Source organism: Parasteatoda tepidariorum, chromosome 4 (genome assembly GCF_982258835.1).
Source record: "Parasteatoda tepidariorum strain Cologne lab strain chromosome 4, Ptep-v5.0, whole genome shotgun sequence".
NCBI lineage: Eukaryota > Metazoa > Arthropoda > Arachnida > Araneae > Theridiidae > Parasteatoda > Parasteatoda tepidariorum.
The window spans coordinates 49,834,061-49,858,054 of record NC_141758.1 but is presented as its reverse complement, the minus strand read 5'-3'; the positions used below and the strand labels follow the sequence as shown (position 1 = coordinate 49,858,054).

General features: G+C 30.7%; 1 protein-coding gene across 2 annotated transcripts in view; it reads right to left on the bottom strand.

Moving 5' to 3' along the window:
- Positions 1–18,851, bottom strand: part of Dpit47 (DNA polymerase interacting tpr containing protein of 47kD) — a 28,218-nt gene extending 9,367 nt beyond the window's left edge. Inside the window, exons 1-7 of one of the 2 annotated variants that reach the window (XM_016061561.3) lie at positions 18,704–18,851; positions 12,237–12,402; positions 9,903–10,020; positions 6,123–6,284; positions 3,379–3,456; positions 2,304–2,371; positions 1,437–1,493 (exon numbers count right to left, since the gene is read on the bottom strand). In XM_016061561.3, the coding sequence (XP_015917047.1) occupies positions 1,437–1,493; positions 2,304–2,371; positions 3,379–3,456; positions 6,123–6,284; positions 9,903–10,020; positions 12,237–12,402; positions 18,704–18,789 (735 nt within the window). In that variant the 5' untranslated portion in view covers positions 18,790–18,851. The remainder of the gene's footprint in view (positions 1–1,436; positions 1,494–2,303; positions 2,372–3,378; positions 3,457–6,122; positions 6,285–9,902; positions 10,021–12,236; positions 12,403–18,703) is intronic. The other variant, XM_087161079.1, reaches the window with a different exon arrangement.
- Positions 18,852–23,994: the final 5,143 nt, after the last annotated feature.

Here is a 23,994-nt window from a genome sequence, read left to right as displayed (position 1 = left end):
ACAATCAGTTCAGTATTTTTCAATTATTACCCTAAAAGTAGATGGCCTTATTTAACTACCCGATTACACATTTTCCGACTTTCTTTTTAAAAAAAAAAATAACAACAAGTGAATTAAAAATATTTTAAGTATGGTTTCAATAATCTTGAAAGGAAGACACAATATAATGCCTAATAATTTTATGCAAAAGTAATTTAGTGGATTTCTCAGTTCACAATTTAAAAATTCTCTGTATTGATGATTGGAACTGAACATTTTTAAATTTAGACGAACAAAATGAATCACTAATTGTGAAACTACAAAACAACAAAGCTCCACCCAACAAGATTTGTAAGCTATAGTCTGCCAAAGTCAGTGTTTCCCAAAGTGTGGTATGTGTACTCCCAGGGGTACAGAAACAGTTTAGAGGGGGTACATGTTCTTATGCAAAAAATCTTGCAACAAACGAAAATTTCAAAAATTTTTATTTAATAATAAAGTTAGCCATGAAAATTTATGATTACATATTTTTCTATTGGCTAATTTACAGTTAATAATTAGTAGTATCAACAGCCAGTTGCGATTTTTAACTTTTGAGCAATTTTTTATAGCAAAAAATACATTTATTTTTTTATCAGTGGTACACAGCATTATGAAACATTTAAAAAGGGTGCACAAAAGTCATAAGTTTGGGAAACACTGGTCTAAGCTAAGAACTCCTCCTGCCACAAAGTCTGACGCCGCCTGGTGCTATGGAAAAAGAATGGCGCATTTTAAGGAGGGTAGCTTTACTCTAGAACTAACACAATAGACCGAAGAGATTCCCTTTCTCTAGCCGACCCGATCCAAAACCACTCCAAATCAGGAACCCCACACCCCTACTTGGAATAGTCATACCTCATTACCATAGTCACCGCCACAGGTCCAGACGAATGTCTGGAGTTCTTATTTTAGACAAACTATACTTTATTTGCTGAAAATAATAAATAAGAGATTTATCCCTGAATTCAACACCATAAATATTTTCTAATGTAAAATTTTTAATTGAGTGTTTAAATTTTCATAAATTGACTAAATTTTTAAAAAGTTTGAAACAATGAATACTGCAGGTAAGGGTATATATTCTTAACCATGTATGTAATTTGTAAGACTGTCCCTAATTTCGAAATGTAACCTAAATTTGAAGTGTTGATAATTAAAATAAAATGAAGTTAGGTCCAAAATATAATTTTTAATTATTTTAAATTAATAATTTTAAAATCCCCATTTGCATTGATAGGAAAACAAATATTCTGTACACACAAACACGAATTAGGAATATCAGCATAAAAAGCTAAAATACAAAATATTAATCAATAACAAAATATGTTTTGTCAGAAAAATCAGGAATATAAGGGCAACTATGAATCACCCTTTATTTAAAATAGTAAAAAATAAATCTTAAAATTAAATGTTACCTTTTTTTGTAAAGCTTTGTTTTTTAATTCTTCTAACAGCTTATTGTCAGGATTTACCTACAATAAAAAGAAATCTGAAATTTAAATCCAGTTTTATTAATAAAATAAAAAAAAACATAGGAATCATTTATCATAAGTTAGAGTTGATTATGGCTTAGATTAGTGAATGAGTCAAAGCCAGTTTTCGTTAATGATGTAGTTAATAACATTGATTCAGCTATAGTAAAAGGTGCACTCAACATTCGGTGCAACTGCGAGGATCAGACGGCGCTTACCAGCGGCCACCTTAAGTCTCTTTCTTTCGAGGGTAGTCTTAAAATCTTCCCAAACTGCCCCAGGTGCCACAACACGCAGGCTTCTCCCCAACATATCACGGACTGTCTTGGACTGGACAGGAGGGACATTCTTGAAAACCCACTTTTGGTGGGCGACTTCCTCCGGGTCATGAATTTCATGGACATTGTTTAGCCCTACTAATTTTGGGGATTAGGAAGAAGGAGAAGAAGATATAGTCAAACATTTTGAAAAATGTTCAACAGCTGATTATTTAGGTCTCTCCCATCCAATGATCACATTTATTAACAAAGCATGTCTACTTAAAAGTTCTAGAAACAAAACAAAAAAATAAAATAAGTATAATCCCTGGAAAGTTTCCTGCTGCCCATTGAAATCAAATTGAACATTTATACAAAATTATAATAAGAAACATCAACTATCATACATCATAAAGTATTTTTATTGAAGAAAATAAGACATTCTTTACAAACAAGCTAAAATGCTATATTTGTAGAATATTTCAAAAGGTTTCATTTCCATTGGACAAAAGAATTAATGCCTAAAAAAATAAATAATAATAGAAGTTCTTACAGTTAATCCTTCATGACACCAACTTATGCATTCTACCATTTTATTTAGTTTAAAACAGCACAAAGCACCTAAAAAGAAAAGAAAATTTATGTTTACTCAAGTATAGTATGAGTAAATAAAATAGGTCTTAAAGGATAAAATTTATTTTCATTACCAAAGTTGCTTTAAAATTGCAATTAACAATCATTCAATACTTAAAGGTTGTAAAACTATAGAAGTTTCCAAAGAAACTGAAAGTACAGTAATTTTAAAGAGGTAAAATAAAATTATTTTATAATTAAGAAACATCAACACCAACTATTAAACCCAAAATCAAAATTAATATTGAATTAATAATATTATCAATAACAGAAATTATGATTATTGAGAATTTTGTCAACTGAACTTTCTTTGGAACATATTTGCTTAAGAGTTTTTACAATAAAAAAATATATACTTTACAAAAATAGAACATTTATAAATGCATGGCTCAAACAGAAAAAGGAAAAAGACAAAAGATTTCTATGAAATGCAATATTAATGTATAATATATCAAATATTTTAGACAAAGGGAATTTTAATCAAAACTATATTACACTAATTTTACATTCACAGCAATATTTTCCATTTATGAGTGACGGACGTTTAATGAAATTTGATGTAAATTTTTTTTTTTAGACTTTTGAAGTTACAATCTTGATAAGAAACTCTTTACAGTAAGTTAAAAGATTCTTTTTAATAAACTTGAAATTAGAGGGCTCTGAATAAAAATTAAAGAAAAAAAATCTCGGAAATTTACAGCTCATTTTCAAATTTAATGCTCGAAATGGAGCTTCTTTATTTAACAGCATTACTTATTGAAATACTCAAGCAGCAAATAAATTTGTTAAAAAATTTAATTCTATAAGGATTTTTTTTAAGAAACTTTGCCACTTTCAGAGTTTTTTTTTCCAAAATATGCGAAAACCATGAAAAGATTCTAATTAAACCAGAAGACCAAGAGAAATTGGCAAAACTGGAAAAGTAGTTTACTGGTAAATCCTGTAGATTTGGCAGCTTTCTAAAATGCACTGAACTATAAGAAAAAAGTACTTACCTCTCTCAAGGCTTTTTATATAGTTGGGCTTTAAAGCTTTGGAAGCTAGTGCATCTTTCAAAGATTTCTCATAGTTCCCTACATAAAATCATAAACATTCATAACTAATAAATATAAATCAAATTAATCTCATAGGGTATAAAATGTTTAGATTATTTTAGAATCATGAAATTACACTGAAAAGAAGCAGTATTTATTTAATAATGACATATTTAGCTCTCTAGAGTGCATAAAGAAAACAGCAAATAAAAAACAAATAGTAAATCAGACTATTTAATTTCTATTTTTAAATTGCGCTAGATTAAAATTCTTAATTTTAATTGCAAAATTAATCTTTGTCAACTATAATAATACATAATCTAAAATTAAGATTTTTTAGTATGATATAACTCAAAATAATGCTATCATCAACAAAATGTTACTTAAACTAAACAGTTGAAGGAAAAAATTTGTAATGCTGCTGACAACATTATTGGCAAGAATTAAAGGAATTCAAATAAAGATTGGTTTGATGATGAGTGTGCTGCAGCGTCCAATACTAAAAACATTGCTTATAAGAAAATGATTCAAAAGAATACAAGATTTATAGACGATTAAGGAGAGAGGAAAAGCGAATACATAAGAGCAAGAAAAAAGCTTTTGAAGAGGAAAACCTAAGAGATAGTGAGTCCCTGAAGACAATAAATGAAAGCCGAGCTTTCTACAGACGAATTAATAGAAGTCGAATGGACTTTAAACAAACATCTAACCTCTGCAAAAGTAAAGATGGTTTGATTCTGACAGACAAACAGGCTGTACTCAGCACATGGAGTGAACATTTCCAAGAAATGTTCAGTAAACATGATCAATTCTATTGCTATGGGAGCATTTTTGAAAATCAGAATAATGAACATATACCTCCACCTGAACTGGGCGAGGTTGATATTGCTATAAAAAAGTTAAAAAACAACAAAGCAACTGGGCACGACAGGATAGCAGCTGAGCTGTTAAAATGTCATGGTCCAGTATTTCTAAAACTAATTTATAATCTTATTACTGATGTTTGGAATGCTGAAATTTTACCTTCTGACTGGAACACTGCCATTATTTGCCCAATATATAAAAAAGGTGATACCATGGTTTGTTCTAACTACAGGGGTATAAGTTTGCTATGTACTACCTATAAAATCTTGTCAAACATTTTATTTGAGAGACTTATACAATATATAGAACCTCAAAACTACCAACGTGGTTTTCACAAGAGAAAATCTACTAAAGATCAAATATTTGCACTTAGACAAATTTTAGAGAAGACCAGGGAATTTGGTATTACCACACATCATCTTTTTGTTGATTTCAAAGAAGGCCTTGACAGTATTAATAGAAATCGCTTGTATGAAGCCCTGGTTGAGTTTCAAGTACCACCAAAACTAAGTAAGACTTGTAAAAGCAAGCATGTCAAACACCGTATGCAGAGTCAAACTTTTGGGATCTTTATCTGAAGAAATTAAAGTAAATAATGGAGTCAGACAGGGAGACTCCTTATCCTGTCTTCTTTTTAATGTTGCTCAAGAGAAAGTTATAAGAGATGCTGAAATCAATATCAGAGGCAACATATTTTCAAAATCTATTCAAATATTGGCGTATGTGGATGATTTAGACATCATTGCAAGAACTGTTCCTGCTTTAAAAGAAGCTTTCCATTCTTTGGAGCTTGCTGCTAGGGATATGGGACTAATCATTAATACCAATAAGACCAAATACATGCCTGTACTTACTAAATTAAATTCTAGTGAATCCTATCTGGAGATCGGTTCCCACAGGTTTCAGGATGTTCAGAATTTTACCTACCTTGGTTCAATAGTTACTGCCGACAATAACATAGACAATGAGATTCGGAGTTGTCTAATTTGTTCAAATAAAGCTTTTTATGGTTTAAAATGTTTTTTAAAATCCTCTCTTTTATCAAAAAATACAAAGCTTTTACTCTATAAAACATTAATTAGGCCAATACTTACCTATGGGTCTGAGACCTGGAACCTAACTCAAGCTGGTGAAAATAAAATTGCCATTTTTGAGAGAAAAGTTTTGAGGGCCATCCTTGGTGGGATAAAAATTAATAATTCCTGGAGAAGACGATATAATACTGAACTGTATGAAATCTACAGAGAGCCAGATATTGTGAAATTCATAAAAATAAATCGAATGAACTGGGCAGCTCACATTTTCAGAAGGAATGATGACTAAAATTTAAAGAAAATCCTATTACACAAACCCCTAACGAACAGGAAAAGAGGTAGACCCAGGATGAGATGGCTGGATTTAGTTGAGGCTGATTTCCTTACTCTAAAGGAGAAAAACTAGCGAACAAGTGTCAAAAGTAGAGAGAAGTGGATTCGAATTCAAAGGAAGGCACTGGCCCACCCTGGGCTGTCTAGCCAGATATGATGATGATGAAACTAAACAGAACATCACTCTTAGATTAATCACACATTACCAAAACTTTTTAAAACCAATTTTAATGAAAGTGCATTTAATAACCAATACTGTTTTTGTAACAAACCTCTCATCATAGGCAAGTACAAAGTTTTAATTTTAAAACATGCAATAATATATATGAAGAAATAAAATAATGTTATATAATTCAATCTTTTATTATATTGAACTATTTAGCTTTAAAATATATACATTGAAAAACTTAAAGTAAATATGCTTTCAAAATTAGATTATAATACATAACAGCATATGAAGAAGGTGAATTTTACCTATATGGTAATGGGCAGCTGCTCTGTTTGAATAAAGCTGAGCATTTAATTCTTCATCAGAACAATTTGCTTTAAGACCCTCTGTATAAGAATCTACAGCCCAACGATACTTTTTTCCTTTAAAGTTTACATTACCATCTTCTTTATAAGATAGAGCAAGCTCTAAAAGAAAAGGAAAAAAAAAAAAAACACTATTTCACAACTATGAAACATTTTAACTTACAAGGGAAACTAGGGAAGTGTGACTCGCCAATTTTGAAATAAACTAGTGGAATGCATGCCTTATCAGGAATAATTTTAGGGGGAAACTTTTGTTTCGGCCCATAGAAGGTCCTGTGAGAGATAAAAAATAATTCAATATACAGAAAAATCGGTATTTTATTACTTCAATGCAGGCTATTAGTTATTGTAATTGTCTCATACTCCAATTAAATTTGTGGTACTTTCACGTACTATATAATGCATATTTATTGTCAAAATTGATTTCGAAAATTTTATATATCTGTAGTTTATCAGAAAAACCTGTTGGGTTAATTTAAAAAAAAAAAAAAAATTTGACATCAAATTTTTTAAATTTCTTTTTTAAAAAATTTTCCAAATTAATTGGAGTATGTGATTGCAAATCAATTAATTAATTAACAATTAATTAATAATTAATTAATTTTTTGAATAATTTACTAATTAGCAAATTAATTAAATATCAAATTGATTACAAATTAATCGGATTATGAGACAATTACAATAACTAATAGTATGCATTGAGGTAATAAAAAACGGATTTTTCTATATATTGAATTATTTTTTATCTCTCACAGGACCTTCTATGGGCAGAAACGAATGTTAATTAATTTATTAATTAGCAAATTAATTAATTATCCAATTAATTACAAATTAATTGGAGTATGAGACAATTACAATAACTAATAGTCTGCATTGAAGTAATAAAATACCGATTTTTCTATATATTGAATTATTTTCTATCTCTCACAGGACCTTCTATGGGCCGAAACGAATGTTGCCCCCAAAAATTATTCCTCATAAGGCATACATCCCACTAGTTTATTTCAAAATTGGCGAGTCACACTTCCCTAGTTTCCCTTGTTAGTTAATAGCACAGACTTTTAACAGGGACCAGTTCAACAAGAGTGTGTTGGTGAGATCTAAATCATTAGAAAAGCAATTTTTTCAACAACTAGTTAAAACTTTTCATAGAATATTATATTTTGCTTCTGTGTTTTGCAAGGGGAAATTAAAAGGCTTAAATTTAATGAATTGTTTTCAGTTTAGATTTGCTGTTTGGAAAATAAAAAATCGGGGTTCATACGAAATAAAAATGAAAAACGGTACAAACAATTATCAATAATTTGGAACATTTGAATGTAGCTTTTACCACATATAAATGAATTTTGTTTCATTATCTTATAACAATTTTACAAACTGTTATAGATACTATTTAAATACATTCTTATTATTATTAAAAAAATTATAATAAATCAGAAAAATATTGACTACTTATATAAATTTTAAAAAAAATTATAAGTCTTAAAACTGTTTAAGAGAAGAGTGTTTAATTTATTAAAATTTGTACAGTACTTTGGGAGCTGTTACATATTATAATCAGGGTCGGCAAGATTTTGCCGCAGGTGGAAAAAACCATGGTAAATACCGGTAAAACCCGTCCTGGCAAAAACAGGTTTTTGCCAAGCAAATTGGCAAAAAGTGGCAAAAACCTATATTTTCCAAGATGAGAGGACAAAAACACATTTTTGATACAAAATTATTCCTAAAATTGAAATATATTTTATGAATATAAATATTAGTTACAAAAAAATTAACAAAATTATTATTCCATAATTAAATGATAATGTAATAATATATCATTTTAGTAGTTTAAAACATTATTGATTGGAAAATTTGTGATTATTCTCTTTTTTCCAGTGAAATGAACTTATTTTAAATTAATGTAACTATAATTTAAAGCATAAAATATCTTATCAACATGTGTAGTTAATTATTGTACAAATAATAATTTTTTATAATAAATAATAATAATATACAAATAATAATATTTATTTGTAAAAAAACATATTTTAGGATTCTAAAATGAAAGGAGATCAAAAACTTTCAATCTTTTAAAAATTATTACCCTTATATTAATTATTAATATGTTAAAAATAATTTTTTCATGTAATGTATCAAAATTATTATTCCTTATGATTGATTTAAATTTGTTTCAATTATTTTGTAATAATATTTAATCAGCAATTTAGATAATTTGGTTGTTGCCGGTTTTTACCAGTTTTTGCCGGTTTTTACCAGGTTTTTGCCGGCAAAAACTCCAACCCTGATTATAATTATAATAATTAATTTGCAATATTATTGGAAACTGCACAAATATTTTAATCTTAAAACCTAATTAAATTAATAAAGTGTTAATTTAAGCATAAAGTATTGATTCAATTAATAAAGTAGCAAATCAAACATTAATAAAATAAAAGATTAAATCAATAAGTGTACTTGGTTCCTCAGAAATTAATCTAAAAAAACTTAGTAAGATGAGACAAACTGAAAATTGCAAATAATAGATTTTTAGGGTTTGCCAATTTAAATCAGTAGAATTTTTTTTTTTTTTTTGAAATCACTGATTTAAATCAAAAAAAGACATTTTTTTTTCTAACTTGTATCTATTTATTATTTTTATCTCAAATTTAACACAACATAAATCTATTTATCATTTATATAAAAATAAATCTTTGAGTTTATTTAAAATTAAATGTATAAGTTTACATATTTTTTAGGGGAATGAAACTATTTTTAAATTCCCTATGTTTAGCTGCAATAGAATACCTTCTTTCCTATGTTTTGTATTTCAGTAGCATCAAATTTGTTCTTTTAGTTTTTTTTATTATTACCATTCAATTATCAGAACTGCTCTTCAAAGCATAGGAGAAAAAAAAATTTTCCTAGGCAGAATTGCCCGTTTAGTTTTTTATTATTACCATACAATTATCAGAATTGTTCTTTAAAACATAAAAAAGTAATGTAACTATTTTTCTAAGCAGAATTGTTCCTTTAGTTCCCTATTATTACCATACAATTAAAACAAAATTACTCTTTAAAATATAAAAGAGTAATGTAACTATATTTTTTATGCAGAATTGTTCCTTTAGTTCTTTATTACTACCATACAATTATCAGAATTGCTCCTTAAAAGAAAACAAAAATAATGCAACTGTTTACCTATGTAATAACCAAGTGATAGGATCTCCATTTCCTAACTTATTTGATTAATCCAAATTTCTGAGGGGGGGGGGGGAATTAAATTAATAGGAAAAGAAAAAATCTCTTGACTAAGCTATAAATTCTAGTAATTTATAACATTAATTAAAAAATCCATTGCTACAGCAGACTCTTCTATATATTTTTAAGGAAAGTGAGTGTTGTATCTTAAACATCCCCCACAGAATGGTTGAAGACATATTTGAAATTCTAATTTTTATAAAGAAACAGATTTATAAAACAGTTGCCTATGTCTGCCTCTATGAAAGGTTTATTTATTATTTTCTGAGCATAGTCTGATACACAAAATACATGGAAAACATAGAAAATAATATAATAAGGATTTATGAAAAGAAAAAAATTATTAAAAAAAATTATTTTTAAAAGTATTTTTAAAAAATTTTAATTAAAAAAATAATAACTTTGTTTTCTGGTTTTATATATATACATTTACAAGTATATATACATTTATTTTCAAATACATATTTAAACATAATAAACCTTCAGGTGTATTTTCATCAGGATCATACTTCAAACTTTGAATGGCTTCAATTAGTGGCGACATTTCTTCTCCTTCAGCAGGTGGCTTTGTCATAAAAAGTGGATGTTTTTGCATCTCCTGAAAAAAAATTTTGAAATATCTAACAATTTTACATTAAAATTGCAAAGATAAAAGTTTACAATTTACTATGGTAGGTAAAACACACAACAAAACACAAACAAAAAATAACATTTTTGTTTAAATACTTGATGTAGAAACTTGAAAAAATTTGTCCCCCAGCTTCAACTTTTTTTTTTTCACTTTTTCCAGAACAAGTGTCTAGATTAGGGGTTTCCAGCTTACATGAGGCTGGGGACCACAATTAAAAACACAAATCAAATGGCGGGCCACAACTTTTTCAAAATTTTATGTAGGACTCTTTTATGCTTGAAAGAACATTAAATATTACTGTCAGATTTTTATCACGTTGTACAAAACAAAAGTATTGAATTACAACTTAAAATAAGAAGTAGATTTTTAAAAATATTTAATTGCATATTAAAAATTCAGGCTACAATAACTTTAATGTGCACCCATGTATTAAACAATTAATGTGCAACAGATATCTAATTGTTAAGATATAAAACTTTAAAAAGTTTGGTACAGTGCCCGCCGTTTATTAAAATCACTTTCGTTTTATGCTCTTTTGATTTTATTAAGCGGCTGATTTTATTAAGAGGCGATTCAACATTTGGAAAAAAAAAAATTTTGTATTCTAAATGCACACACTTTAAAAGCTGAAATAATGACAACATTAATGTTTTATTTTAACTAATTTAATTATTTTAATAAAGTAAAACCCTACATAAGATTAAATTTACAAAATTTTTGCAAATAACCGATCAATGGTTGCTTGAGTTTCAGTATTTAAAATTAACTTTTCAACATCATTTGAGAGTTTATAGAAGTTTTTATAGTTTTCGATATTTCCTCCTCTTTGTTCTAAAGCTTGCCGCACTACATTAAGTGCTTTTCTGACTTCCATTGAAGATGGCACTGATGAGTTCATTTCATCTTCTGAGTCTGATTCCTCCATTTCTTGATTGAAAATAACTTTGTAATTTTTGATGTTTGTAACAATTTCAAAATCAGATTTTTCTCCTGATGTTTGCAGTTTATCGTCAATAGCTACGGAACATGCGCACAGTTTTTGGAAATCCATTCATGTTCTCTGTTAAGATAGATAACAAAAGAAACTTCTCTCCCTTCTATGGTTCATTCAATAAAAAGTAAGATAAGAATTCGACCCCCTGTTGAGTGAGATAGGTTTCTCCAAACTTCATTCAAGTCAAGGAATTGACATTGATTTCTATGAACTTGCCACTTACCATCCACATTTTTCCTTAACTCTTACACTATGTATATCGCAGGAAAATGCTAGCCACGCCAGCTTCACAGGCTTGTGAGTAACTGTTGCTTCCTCAAAAAAATCTTTAAACTTCGAAAAATAAAATTTTATTAATAAGAACAAAAGAAGATGAAATACTGCACGTTTGATTTATTATGTAGTCAAAATTTTGATTTTAAAAAGCGGCGGCATTGATTTTATTAAAGGATGCTTTTAACATGCATTAATATTGTAACGATTTGGTTCTTGCCGATTTGATTTTATAAAGCGGCTGATTTTATTATCCAGTGATTTTATTAGCGGCGGGCACTGTATTAAAACTTACATAGTAGCACACAAAATGTTCAATGACAAAATTGACGTTTGTCTGCTGCAACCACCAGAGAATAAATATTTGCATTTTAAATTTAAAATTTACAAATGTGTGAGAAAATATTTTGGTCCAAAATAAGTGGTTTCAAAAAGTTAAATCTGAGAATTTCTTCGAGAAAATTTCTGATACACACATGCTAAATTATATTCACAAAATACAAAAAGATGAAATAAAAAAGAGCAACATACACAATTATTTTTGTATTTGAATAAATATTTTCTTGGATGCAAAACCTGAGAAATAATTTTTTTGCACCGTTGGTATGTTAAATTTCACAGAAACGAAGAAGTTAGGTTTTAATTAACGAGAAAAATATTTTAAACCCATATAGATTTTTTAGGTAAATTGTCTGCAAAAAAATTACAACTAATATATTTTATTTCGCGGGCCACAAAAAAAAGACTTCGCGGCCGCCAGTTGGAAACCACTGGTCTAGATAATAAAAGTTTTAATTACAGTTCTGTTTTAGATAATATTTCAGAAAAACAAGCAAAGTTGCACTGGTTTATGGTTCTGGTTACCAATAAACCTGAAAAATAAAGATTTTCTCCGAGAACTAATTATATACATTACCGTATCCCAGTCATTAAAGGACCACAAATCTTCTTTTTTTCCCTTTGGAAGCTGAGCAAGGAAATCAGCAGTATCTTGATTCAGTTTATCAACCAGCTCATCAGCATCCATATTCTTAGCCTCCTTAAGGATTTCTTCCCGATTCATGTTGCTTGCCATTTTTAAGCTAAAACAAAGTAAGTTTAAAATTAAAATATACAGTACAGAACCCGTTATCCGGAAATCAGAAAACCGGGAAACCAAAAAACCGGAGCGAAATTCGATAAATTTTCCCGCCATTTAAATTTTTTTTTTTTCCTCTTAAGATTTTAGGATTTTTCGTTCTTTTTTGAAAGATGTTTACCTTACCATCATTTTGGAAATAACCATTAGTGTATTACTCCATCATTTTTTCTTCTTTTTAAGATTATTTCCAAAAAAAATATTTTTTTTAGTTGGGTTTAACATTAAAAAAACAGCTTTTTGTAGCGATTCAGAAAACCGGAAAAATCAGTTATCCGGAATAGCGATGGTCCCGATCGTTCCGGATAATCGGTTCCCTACTGTATATATATATATATAAAATTCAAACAAAAATGAAATAAAGTGAAGATTTTAAGACAAATGATAAACAAAGCTGAGACTGACAGATATTATACAACTATTTATTTGAAACAATTTTAATTATTTGATGAAATAAATTACAAATTTTTAATAAAGCATAAAAAAGGTATGTAATTTTTAAAAAGTGATATTATACCAGACGTTTTGAATTTTTTTAGGAAAGTAAGACAAAAATGACTGCAATATATTTTAATTAAAAAACATTTATATATTAATAAGTATTTATTAATATTCACTACCGTACAATAACAGAAAAACTTTCGGTTGTTAACATTTCTTTACGCAACTATTGTTTTCTGAACTGTGTAACTATTTCTAAATTTCTCAACTATTAACTGCAAACAAAGTTACGAATTACTAAATTCCTAATGCGAGGGTCCAAGGCACAGAACTATCAGGGCCCTCTCATCGTCACATTTTAACAAAATTTATCCGCTGTTTAATAATGAAGTTTTTTTAATTATTTATAACATAAATAAATTAAGATATGTTAGTAAATATGAGCTTATATCTATTTCAATCTTAGTTAACTCATAATTTTAATTAAAATTCTTAAGGAGAAGCATAAAGAAATTATTTGTAACATTAAAGGTCACCCAGAAATGAGCAGGCTCTAGTCCTGGACCTCTCAGACCTTTTGATTAATCAAACACTGATACTAATACATGTGGTTTGTTAAATCTTATTTAGCAATTCCTATCTTTGTAGACAGAGGGCCACTGGCAGCTCTGTGCCCCCCCCCCCCATTTCTAGATCAGGCCCTGAGTAGTATTTAGTAAAGTAACATTTACTTTCAAATGCATTTAAAGCTAATATTAAAAAAATTTAAATATTCTATAAATATCGAAAGTTTTAAAAATAATGACAACTTAATTATTGAAATTATATCTTATTATATATCATTAGCAGGGGTCTGTCCAAACATTTTGTGAAAGGTCCGTTTTTCTTGAAATTGTGAAAAAATTACTCACATTCCTACAACCAGGGTCCGCATTTATGAATTTGTGCAAATAGGGACCGTTCTTGCAAAAAAAAAAATTTTTCAAGGAGTTTTTAAATTGTGAAGACATACAAGATTATGTTCAACACTGTAAAATTATAATTAAAAAAATTAAATTTTAAAAAATAAACAATTGCTGCTTCTAAATTAGAGATGCAACATGCAAATATTTGGTATTTGGCTTATACTGCTGAACGCAGAATATTAATTTCGGATGAATAATGGAAGAATCGTCTGCCGAAGACAAAACTTAATTCGTTTACATCCATCTTTCTTGTTTTCTGCCCTGGAAAGGGTTTATTTGATTAACAAAATAATAATGAAGATAATCAAATTTGTGAAGGGTCCGATTAAAAGAAAAATCATTTTGTGAAGGGTCCATTTTTAAGTTAAAATATTTTGCAAAGGGTCCGTTTTTATGAAAAGATATTTTGTGAAGGGTCTGTTAATGGACCCAAATTTCTTCTAAACAGACCCTTGATTAGAATAAACTGTCAATAATTATACACGTAATTATACACTTAATACAATTTAAAATAAAATTAAACCATGTTATCACACATACTAATATTTATAGAAAATTATCTTTAGCAGCATTTTTAAATAATGCTGTAATAAAATAAACGATTGCAATTAAAAAAGTTGTGACAATAAAAATTTAAAATCTTAAAAATCTTGGAAAATAATCTAAGATTTTCTTCAAATTAAAAATTCGTCTCTTCTTCTTGAACTCAAACCATGTCAAAATACAGACACTGACTTAACATGCGACATTTCAAATGGTTCTCCACGTCCATTCGTTACGGCAACATTTCAAAGACAAATTTTCGAACACTTGCATGGCATATCACATCCTGGTATTACGGCTACTACTAAGCTCATCTGTGCCAGATATCTTAGGCCAAATATGAAGAAAGAAAGAAAGGAATGGGTGAAATGCTGTGAACCTTGTCAGCGCTCTAAAATTCAAAAACACACCAAAGCTCCTCTAGTAACATTCAGTTTACCTGATGCTCGATTTCAACAAATACACATCGACATTGTAGGCCCGTTACCTTCATCTGATGGTTACAGCTACTTATTAACAATGATCGAAAGATTTTCAAGATGGCCAGAAGTCATACCGATTGTGGACATGCAAGCCAAAACCATCTGTCGTGCAATTTTCCCTACTTGGATGTCTCGATTCGGGTGCCCTTCGATAATTACAACATATCAAGGTTCTCAGATGCGAACATCTTTATATCGTGAATTTTAGGAATCCGTACACTGCAGTAAAGGAGAATATCATCGTATCGTGTGCCGAACTGGTATACGGAACAACTCTTCAACTTCCAAGCGACAGGCTAGAAACATCTATCATTCCACCATGTGATGACATTTTTGTTGATCGTCTTAGAAACACCATACGTGAATTGAATCCAATTGCCACATCTGCGCATGGACGAAGTACATTTTACGTCAATCCCTCACTAAGCACTTGTCCTCACGTGTTTTTAAGAATGGATTGTGAAAAACCTCCCTTATATCAACCCTATACAGGTCCACAATAAGGTTTTGAAACGGTCAGCTAAAAACCTTATAATTCAACTAAATGGTAGGCAATCTACTGTGTCCATAGACTGTGTAAAGCCAGCATATTTGAGTCCTACTATAGAGAAGGTTGAATCAAACTTACGGGTTGCAAAAACCTGGAAATTCCAAATCCTTATGTACAGAAAAAAATCATTCTCCCAAGGAACCTGACAAACTTGTGACTAGGTTTGGAAGACATGTACACTTTCCAGCAAAACTAGCAACTTATGTTTGTTATTAATATCATTAACTAAGCAAGGTTGTTTAGTATAAAATATTATTTATCAATGATGTAAATAGTGTAACATTCAAAATTTTATGTGAAATATGTCCTTTCAGAGTAAAATTTTCTGTCACTGGGGAGATACTCTGTAGTATTATTCTTAATCGATAATGAATTGATTAAGCAAGATGATTATAAATCACTTCTTGTATGTTGGATGGCAACAGTCTGGATGAAAAATAGAAGAGCTATGGTGAATAAATATTTGCTAACCTTCTGAATAAGTCTATCTTGTATTAAAGTGATAAAATAACACTTCAATGTAAATAATAAATGATTTATTTATAGAAAAGATATAAATCTTAATTACTAACATTAAGAAGAAAAAATCAGAAGTCTGTTTAGGAGACCTTTATGAACATTAGTGAACCTTTCACAAATCATTTTATGGTAAAAAAGGACCCTCTATCAAATAATTTGTCTGAACAGCTTTGCAATATTAATTTAAAAAAATAAACCACTCACAAAATGTTTTCTTTGAAATGCAAGCTAACAGTGTCAATAATTCTTGAAAGACATGGTAGTTGCATTTTTTAACAAATGAGGCAGTCATTTTTCCACATTTACCAAAATATGACCTTTTATGAAAAGTGTTAACCAAAATAAAAAACATAAAACCCTAATTTCTCAAAACTAGGAGCAGATTTTCTTCAATTTCACAGAAACAGGACTTATCATAAAAAGTCTGGAAAGACTATTAGCAATGCAAGATGCAATTAATGAAAGTAAATAAGTTCCTAAAAAAAACTAACAGGCAAATTATCTTTTTTCAACATTAATAATTTCATAAGAAATTTTTTTTTTTAATGCATACATTTCAGATGTTTTTACTTAAGTAAACACAAAAATTTATATTCAAACTAAAAAAAACTTTTACTATCCTTTACACGCAAGCAAATATTTTAACAAAAAAAAAAAAAAATTATGTTCAAGTATATATGGGGGGTTATTGAGACTAGAAGTGAAAACAATTTAAATTTTATGTGCATTGATATCAAGATATCAATTTGAATACCATACATGTTTCATATTCAACATAATTTTTTGAACATAATTAACTAACATTAACGATTAAATTGCCTACTAATGAAACATTTTGCACCTTTATAGCGACTAATTAAAGAAAAAACTTACTTGTTACTACTTATAGAAATTGGAATATTGGATTTTAAAATTGCGACATTGAATTTTAAAACGTTGAATTTTAATTACGATTTTTAATTTTAAAAATACAAATAACAATACTGAGTTTTTGTAGTGCATAAATATGAATCACTTAAAATGCGTTAATATAAATCGCTATGCATGGTTTTTAAATTACTTATAAATACGAAAATCGATGTTTGATTTGACAAACACGTGAATACGATTGAATTTTTAACTCACCTGAATACGAATTGCAATATTGGGTTTTAAAAATGAAGTGAATAGAATGCCCTATTTTTAAATTGTGTAAATACGAATTGCAATGCATAACTTTTAAATCAGTTGAATACCAAATATAACGTTTTATAATAATATCACGTGAATAAGAATCACAATATTAGCAGTTTCCAGCACAGTTCCAAACACTCAAAGTGTTGAAAATCAGCCAAACCGAAAGAATTAAATTGACGGAAGAATCACGTGTATGCATACGTCTCGCTAAAGGGATTTAATAACAAAAGTTTCAACAGTTCCAGGGACTTAAGAAACGCGAGAATCTACGACATTCAAGGAAAACTCACATGTCTCGCTTTTAGTTCTTAGAACCAGGCGAACAATATGAAAAACTCGGAATACAATGACCCCTGATCAGGGTCGAATTAACCTATAGGCACACTAGGCACGTGCCTAGGGCCTACGAAATTCAGGGGCCTACGAAAAACTTGGGAGAAAAAAATTTGTTGACAAAAATAATTTAGCTTTAAAAACAACAAGTGTATTTTGCACAAAATTATGAAGATACAAATAAAAATATAATATTTTTCGGTAATAAATTATTTCGCAGAATCTTATGATATAATATATTACTTTTTTGGATTCAACGAAATCTTGTATTATGCTGTCGAATTCCAAACTACGCAAGATTTCGTATTCAATAGACATAAGTGCGAGCGATGCCAAACGATCTTGATTCATTGTTGAACGCAAATAATTTTTTATCAATTTTAATCTGGAGAAAGATCTTTCTCCTTCTGCATTTGCTCCAAGAATCGACAAATATATTCTTAATGCAATGTGAATGTTACGAAAAGTACTAACGATTGAACTAATCATAATGGTATCATCGATATCAACTGCAATATCGGCAGTATGTCGGTATTGCAGATGAAGTTCGATAAACAAATTTTTAAATTAAAATCCATATTAATAAAAACTTTAAAAAAATATGCAAGAAAATTTAAGCACATATTTTGAAAAGAGGGAAGGAAGGGAGAGCCCAAAAACGGCTATGCCTAGGGCCCACGAAAGGTATAATCCGGTTCTGTGCCTAGGGCCTACGAAAGGTATAATCCGGCTCTGTGCCTAGGGCCTACGAAAGGTATAATCCAGCTCTGCCCCTGATACATAAAAAAGGGCATATTTGTAATTTCACCACGATATGACAAAGCTAAAAATGTATTAACAACATGAAATTTGAATATAAAGTTAAAGAAAATTTAGTTTGAGTATGTTACTGCACTTTCATTGAAAATCTGGCTCTCGGAAATTATTTTGTGTGCTCAGCATATTTTTCTGAATCATCATTAAATTGATGCAAACGCTAGTTAGGTAAATTTTTGATACAGGTATTCAACAACAGTTATTACTGAAACAACAATTCAGTTGCAATTTACAGGAGTTAATTAAGAGATTTTCAATACTTTATAAAGAAAATTAAGTTGAACTTTACGTGGAAGAAAATGTGTAAAGATTTAACTTTTCTAATCATCAATGGAGCAAACATTTAGGTTTAAAAAGATTTAAAAGAATATATTTCATTAAACAAGGCAAATTTTTAAGGTCATGAAGTTCTTATATTACCTATCATCAATTTTGAAGTACAGACACGAGAAAGTTCTTTTTTTATTGTTTATTGATTTAACAGGAAAGAACGCTTCCAGCTGCATGTTTCTGCTCGGTTAATTGAAGAAATTTAGCTGATAGAGTGAACTTTTTGTAAAATAGGTTGCTGTAATATGACGAGGTTTCGCTAAATCGTAACTAAAATTCTCATTTGCTGTTGTTGTTGTTAATTTACGTCGCACTAGAGCTGCACAATGGGCTATTGGCGACGGTCTGGGAAACATCCCGGAGGATGATCCGAAGACATGCCATCACAATTTTGATCCTCTGCGGAGGGGATGGCACCCCCGCTTCGGTAGCCCGACGACCTGCGCGCGAAGTCGAGCACTTTACGGTAGCACAGTTTAACGAGGACCAATACCGCACACCCTCGGTCGCTACGCAGACTGATCCAAGTGATCACCCACCCGCACACTGACCGTAGCCAGTGATGCTTGACTTCGGTGATCTGCTGGGAACCGTGTCTTAACGATCAGTCCACTGCGGGACAATTCTCATTTGCATGGGAAAAGTTCGTTGAATTGAATTCAAAAAATCAAGTAAAATTTATTACCACAAAGCTTGTGAGAATTATTCTCACTTTCATCCCCTAATTTACATCCATGACATTTTTGTATGTAGTGGATATTTTTGTTTTTAAGAATTCCCATATGCGATTGTCCATCAATTCGATTCACGCATGCGCGAGCAACTAATTTCTCATGTAGTGTGAATGCTCTAAGAAAGCATTCTCATTTCATGTAACTGATGCACCTCCGAATGTCGGGGGACGGGGGAAAACCTAATTGGGTACTTGCCCTTCAAGAAGAAGACCTTCCATACCCACACATGTGACCTATGACGTCAGCGCCAGCTAATCTTTTTCAGCAAAGTATCGTATTAAAGTTGAGCTAAGTTTCTCTACCTAAGTTAAAATCTTTACAAACAATAAGTTAATTAAATTCAGAGCAGTATCGTACATCGAATTAGTTGAAACATAATTTTTTCTCGTCTACGTCTTTTACTGAAATTAGATTTATTATTTGTTTATATATTTTATTGTAATCATGATATATTTTTTTTGTACCTGGCATTTTCGATGCATAATTAGTTTGTTTATGTTCCACATGGCTTCGTGACAATGTGGTATATCTCTGTGTAAATATACAGGGTGTCTCAGTTAAGCGTTTCAGAACTTCTAAGAGGGGTAGGGGGCATCCTGACGACTCGAAATCATATAGCAATGTGGGGTCGGAAATGTTTTCCTGAAGCGGTGACAGAAGCACCATAAAGAAAAGAAACCGTAAGTGAAAAATCGCTATAATAATACATTGAAAAAATTATATGGCCTCCTCGGTCACCCGACCTATCATGTCTTGATTTCGGGAGTCATATGAAAACACTGGTTTATGACACCCCTGTTGATAATGCTGGTTGCAAGAATCGCAGTAGCTGCCTGCAAGATATGCCTGAAGTATTGCAGAATGTTCGATTGTCCATGCGCCGGAGATGTGAGGTGTACATTGTAGCCGGTGGTAGAGACTTCGAACACTTACTTTGGCCCATGTACCATATAATTTTTTTCAATGTATTATTATAGCGATTTTTCACTTACGGTCTCTTTTCTTTATGGTGCTTCTGTGTACGTCACCGCTTCAGAAAAGCATTTCCGACCCCACATTGCTGTATGATTTCGAGTCGTCAGGATGCCCCCTACCCCTCTTAGAAGTTCTGAAGCGCTTAACTGAGACACCCTGTATAGCGAAAGAAGTGAAATCTTTGTGAAAGAATTTAGATTGTGTGATTCAAGAGAATTGATACTAGCCGAGTTTGGTTTACTCGAAATAGAATGGAAAGAACAGTTGTTAACGTAAGCAATTGCCACGTTCCAACAACCAATCAGACTCAAGCAACCCACACTACATCACTTGCAGGTATCCCATTGGTGAGTTTTCCCAGGAATCTATATTTCACCAATCAGGTTCTCATGTTCTCTAATAGTGATCTGTGAGAATGGTCTTTAGGGGACCATTCACGCTGTATGCGAAAAGTTTGCGCATGCAAATTCGAAAGTGCAAATGGGAAGCTGATTAGTGAAATTTCGCGAAAAACTCGCCTACAACTACGGGAAAGTACTTTTGCACATTATTCGAGATCGTAACGCTCGAATACACCATCTGTGGAGATTCTATAGCTTGACTCTCTCCTCCTTTTTTCAGTTGCATAGGAATGTACTACGATACATTCCCCTTTCTTAATATTTTTCGTATTTACTTGTCAAAATTATTCTTTAAATTTTTCACAATGTTTTTTTTTTTAGAACTATGTTCAAAACAGTTTTTAGTTCCTTATAGTTTCCTAACTTAAAAGTTTTTAATCTATTTGAATATCAAGACAGAATTTAACGTACTTACTTCTCCTATGTCTCTCCACACGCTAATTTTGAAAGCATTCGAAGTGTTACCATAGGTAAAAAGTTCTGTTTTACGCCACCTGTAGCCCGTTTCGATCTCCAATACCGGTATCCATCTAAATTTTTTCCCTTATATATTCCCCCATATAGCACAAACTCATCCAGTGAATGTCCACTAGACATCATCGCAAACATCCCCGAAGGTCCATGTGGACGTCCACAAAATATTCATATTTGATTCGTGGAAGATCCTGTAGAAGTCCAAAAGCCGTTAATCAGACATCCGCTATACCTTTTACATGACTGGGACGGCAAATGGATGATTTGATCCATAACATATCCGGGCACAGTCATCTCATAGACAACAACTGAAATTATTTCTGATATGCAAGAAGACGTGTAGCGAGCATGCACTTTGTTACTTTTGATTGAAGGTCCCACTACGAACTTCCAAAAATGAATCATTGAAAGGTATCACTTACCTTGCTATGTTCTATATGTATAAGCAGTACGACCAACCTTTTCTATATATAGGTCCGGGGTTGGCGTCAATATACCTAATGATAAATATCTAATGACAACAGCCAATTTGAATAACAATAGAACATTTTATTGTTCTAATTAACAAATCATGACGATGAAAATGAAATATGAATGAAATGTCTACAAGTTCAGTGATGATGAGAAAGTTCGACTTCCTTGCCTGAGTACATATACATATCTGCCTGAGCGTAGGGAGTTACGGTTACAGTTCGACAGCATAAGGAGTTACGGTTGCAGTTCGTAACACACTTTGTACCGTTCATATATATGAACGATATACAAAGGACATGTTCGTTGCATGTTACAGAGTTCGTATATACGAAAACTGTAATTAAATATTTCACATTTTTATGCCCTCAATCGATGTAGATGTAACAGTGTGAAAACCAAATTACAAACTTTTAATTTGGCTCAAACTTTTTTTAAAAAACTTTTCAATTATACTTGTCACAATGCGCTCGGTTTGTTTGTTACTTAAAGGAGAGCAAATTTTAAAGATAATTTATAAAATTCTTTAGACTCCTAACTACTCAGCTGATGAAGAAAAAATAAATCATCCCAGTTACAAGCTTAATAAAGTCAAAATGTGTTACAATTTGTAACTACATTTTTTTTTAAAATCAGGAATTCTTTTTTAGTTCATAATATGAACATAAAAAGAACTATTTACAGTTTGAGTTAAATCAGTAAAAATCGTTTTTTGCGATATTTATTAATTAAGTATTATTTAATGAATAAATAGCTAATCTAATATCAGCATTTGGTCAATTACATAGACTAAATTTAATTGAATTAGTGAATATAATGTGATCATTCTTTTAAAAGTCATTTGTTTTAAAATTAAAAGCCTACAAAAATTCCTGATTTTATAACTACTACACATTAAAACTTTATACAATATAAAATATCTTATTATAAAAAATACCCATAATTGATATGAACTTTCAAAGATTTTTTTACTCATTATCATGGGGAACAACATGGATTATCCATGGTGGATACATGATTATCTGAAATTACTCCCAAGGTTTCTAACGCATGCACGATTTTAATATTTTCGAAGGGCAAGCGAGAAAGTAGATCTCTCACATAAGCGTGAATCAATAGCTCTCCTCTTATAATCAACTCCTCAGCGATGCTTCACTTCCCCATGGCTTGTGATAGATACAGAAATTTATTATGATTATCCTAATTAGGATCTTTATCAATTTTAAAAATAGTCCCCCAAAATATAACCAGGAAGTTGAATTTCAGGATTTGCAACAATGTATTTCTTGATAAAACATTCTTACCAAATGCAAAATCTTTTATCGCAGAACTTATATTTATAGGCTTCTGTTCTAAAAGATGCCAGCGATCAATTCCGATTCATTAAATTCAGCCTTGCATGTTGCTTCATAAACTTCACTAGCAATAAGATTGTCTTTGATTTTCATTTCAGTGTCTATCAATAAATTTGCTTTTTGTTCAATGAGTTTAATTAACTTGCCATCACTGCGTCAAATACTCTTCTTTACAAAAATAATTGCAAGCTTTAGAGAATAATCTTCGATATTGTGTTCGAGCTTAAACTACGAATATAGACAAATGATGACGAATAGGCGATAAATACTTAACAAATACAATTTCGGGAAAATAACTTACTGAAATGGTATATTAACTACTAACTTAACTACTAACACACTAAGATTCAATCAAGAAAACACACAATACAATATAAAAGCGGGTGATTATCAACAAAAGATAAAAACACATATGGTCCACCCGGCCCATAAGACTAGCCATAAATACACTAACCTACCAACAAGTACTAGTACTAGCAAAACAACGACGGTACAAATCTACACCGATGGCTCCAAAACAGACAATGGCGTGGGAGCTGCATTCTGTGTTTACCACAACAACCAACATACAGATACATACAAATTTACGTTAAAACAAGAAAACACAGTGTTTCAAGCAGAGGTTTTAGCCATCAAAGAAGCCATCAATTGGTTAGAGACACACAGCTGCAAAGATGCAACAATTTTCACAGACAGTCTGGCTAGTATACACGCTATTAGAAAAACGAAACAAAAAGACCCACACGTGGCAACAACACAAAGACAACTAGAACACCTAGTCAGAAAATGCAACACACAAATACACTGGGTGGCAGCGCACACAGGTAACATAGGCAATGAAGCAGCGGATTTAGCGGCTAAAGACGCAGCAGCAGGTCACGGGATTCCCAGCGGTGTTCTGCTTCCACCATCGAGCCTGAGAAATAAACTTAAAAACATCACACAAAAACTTTGGCAAGCATACTGGGACG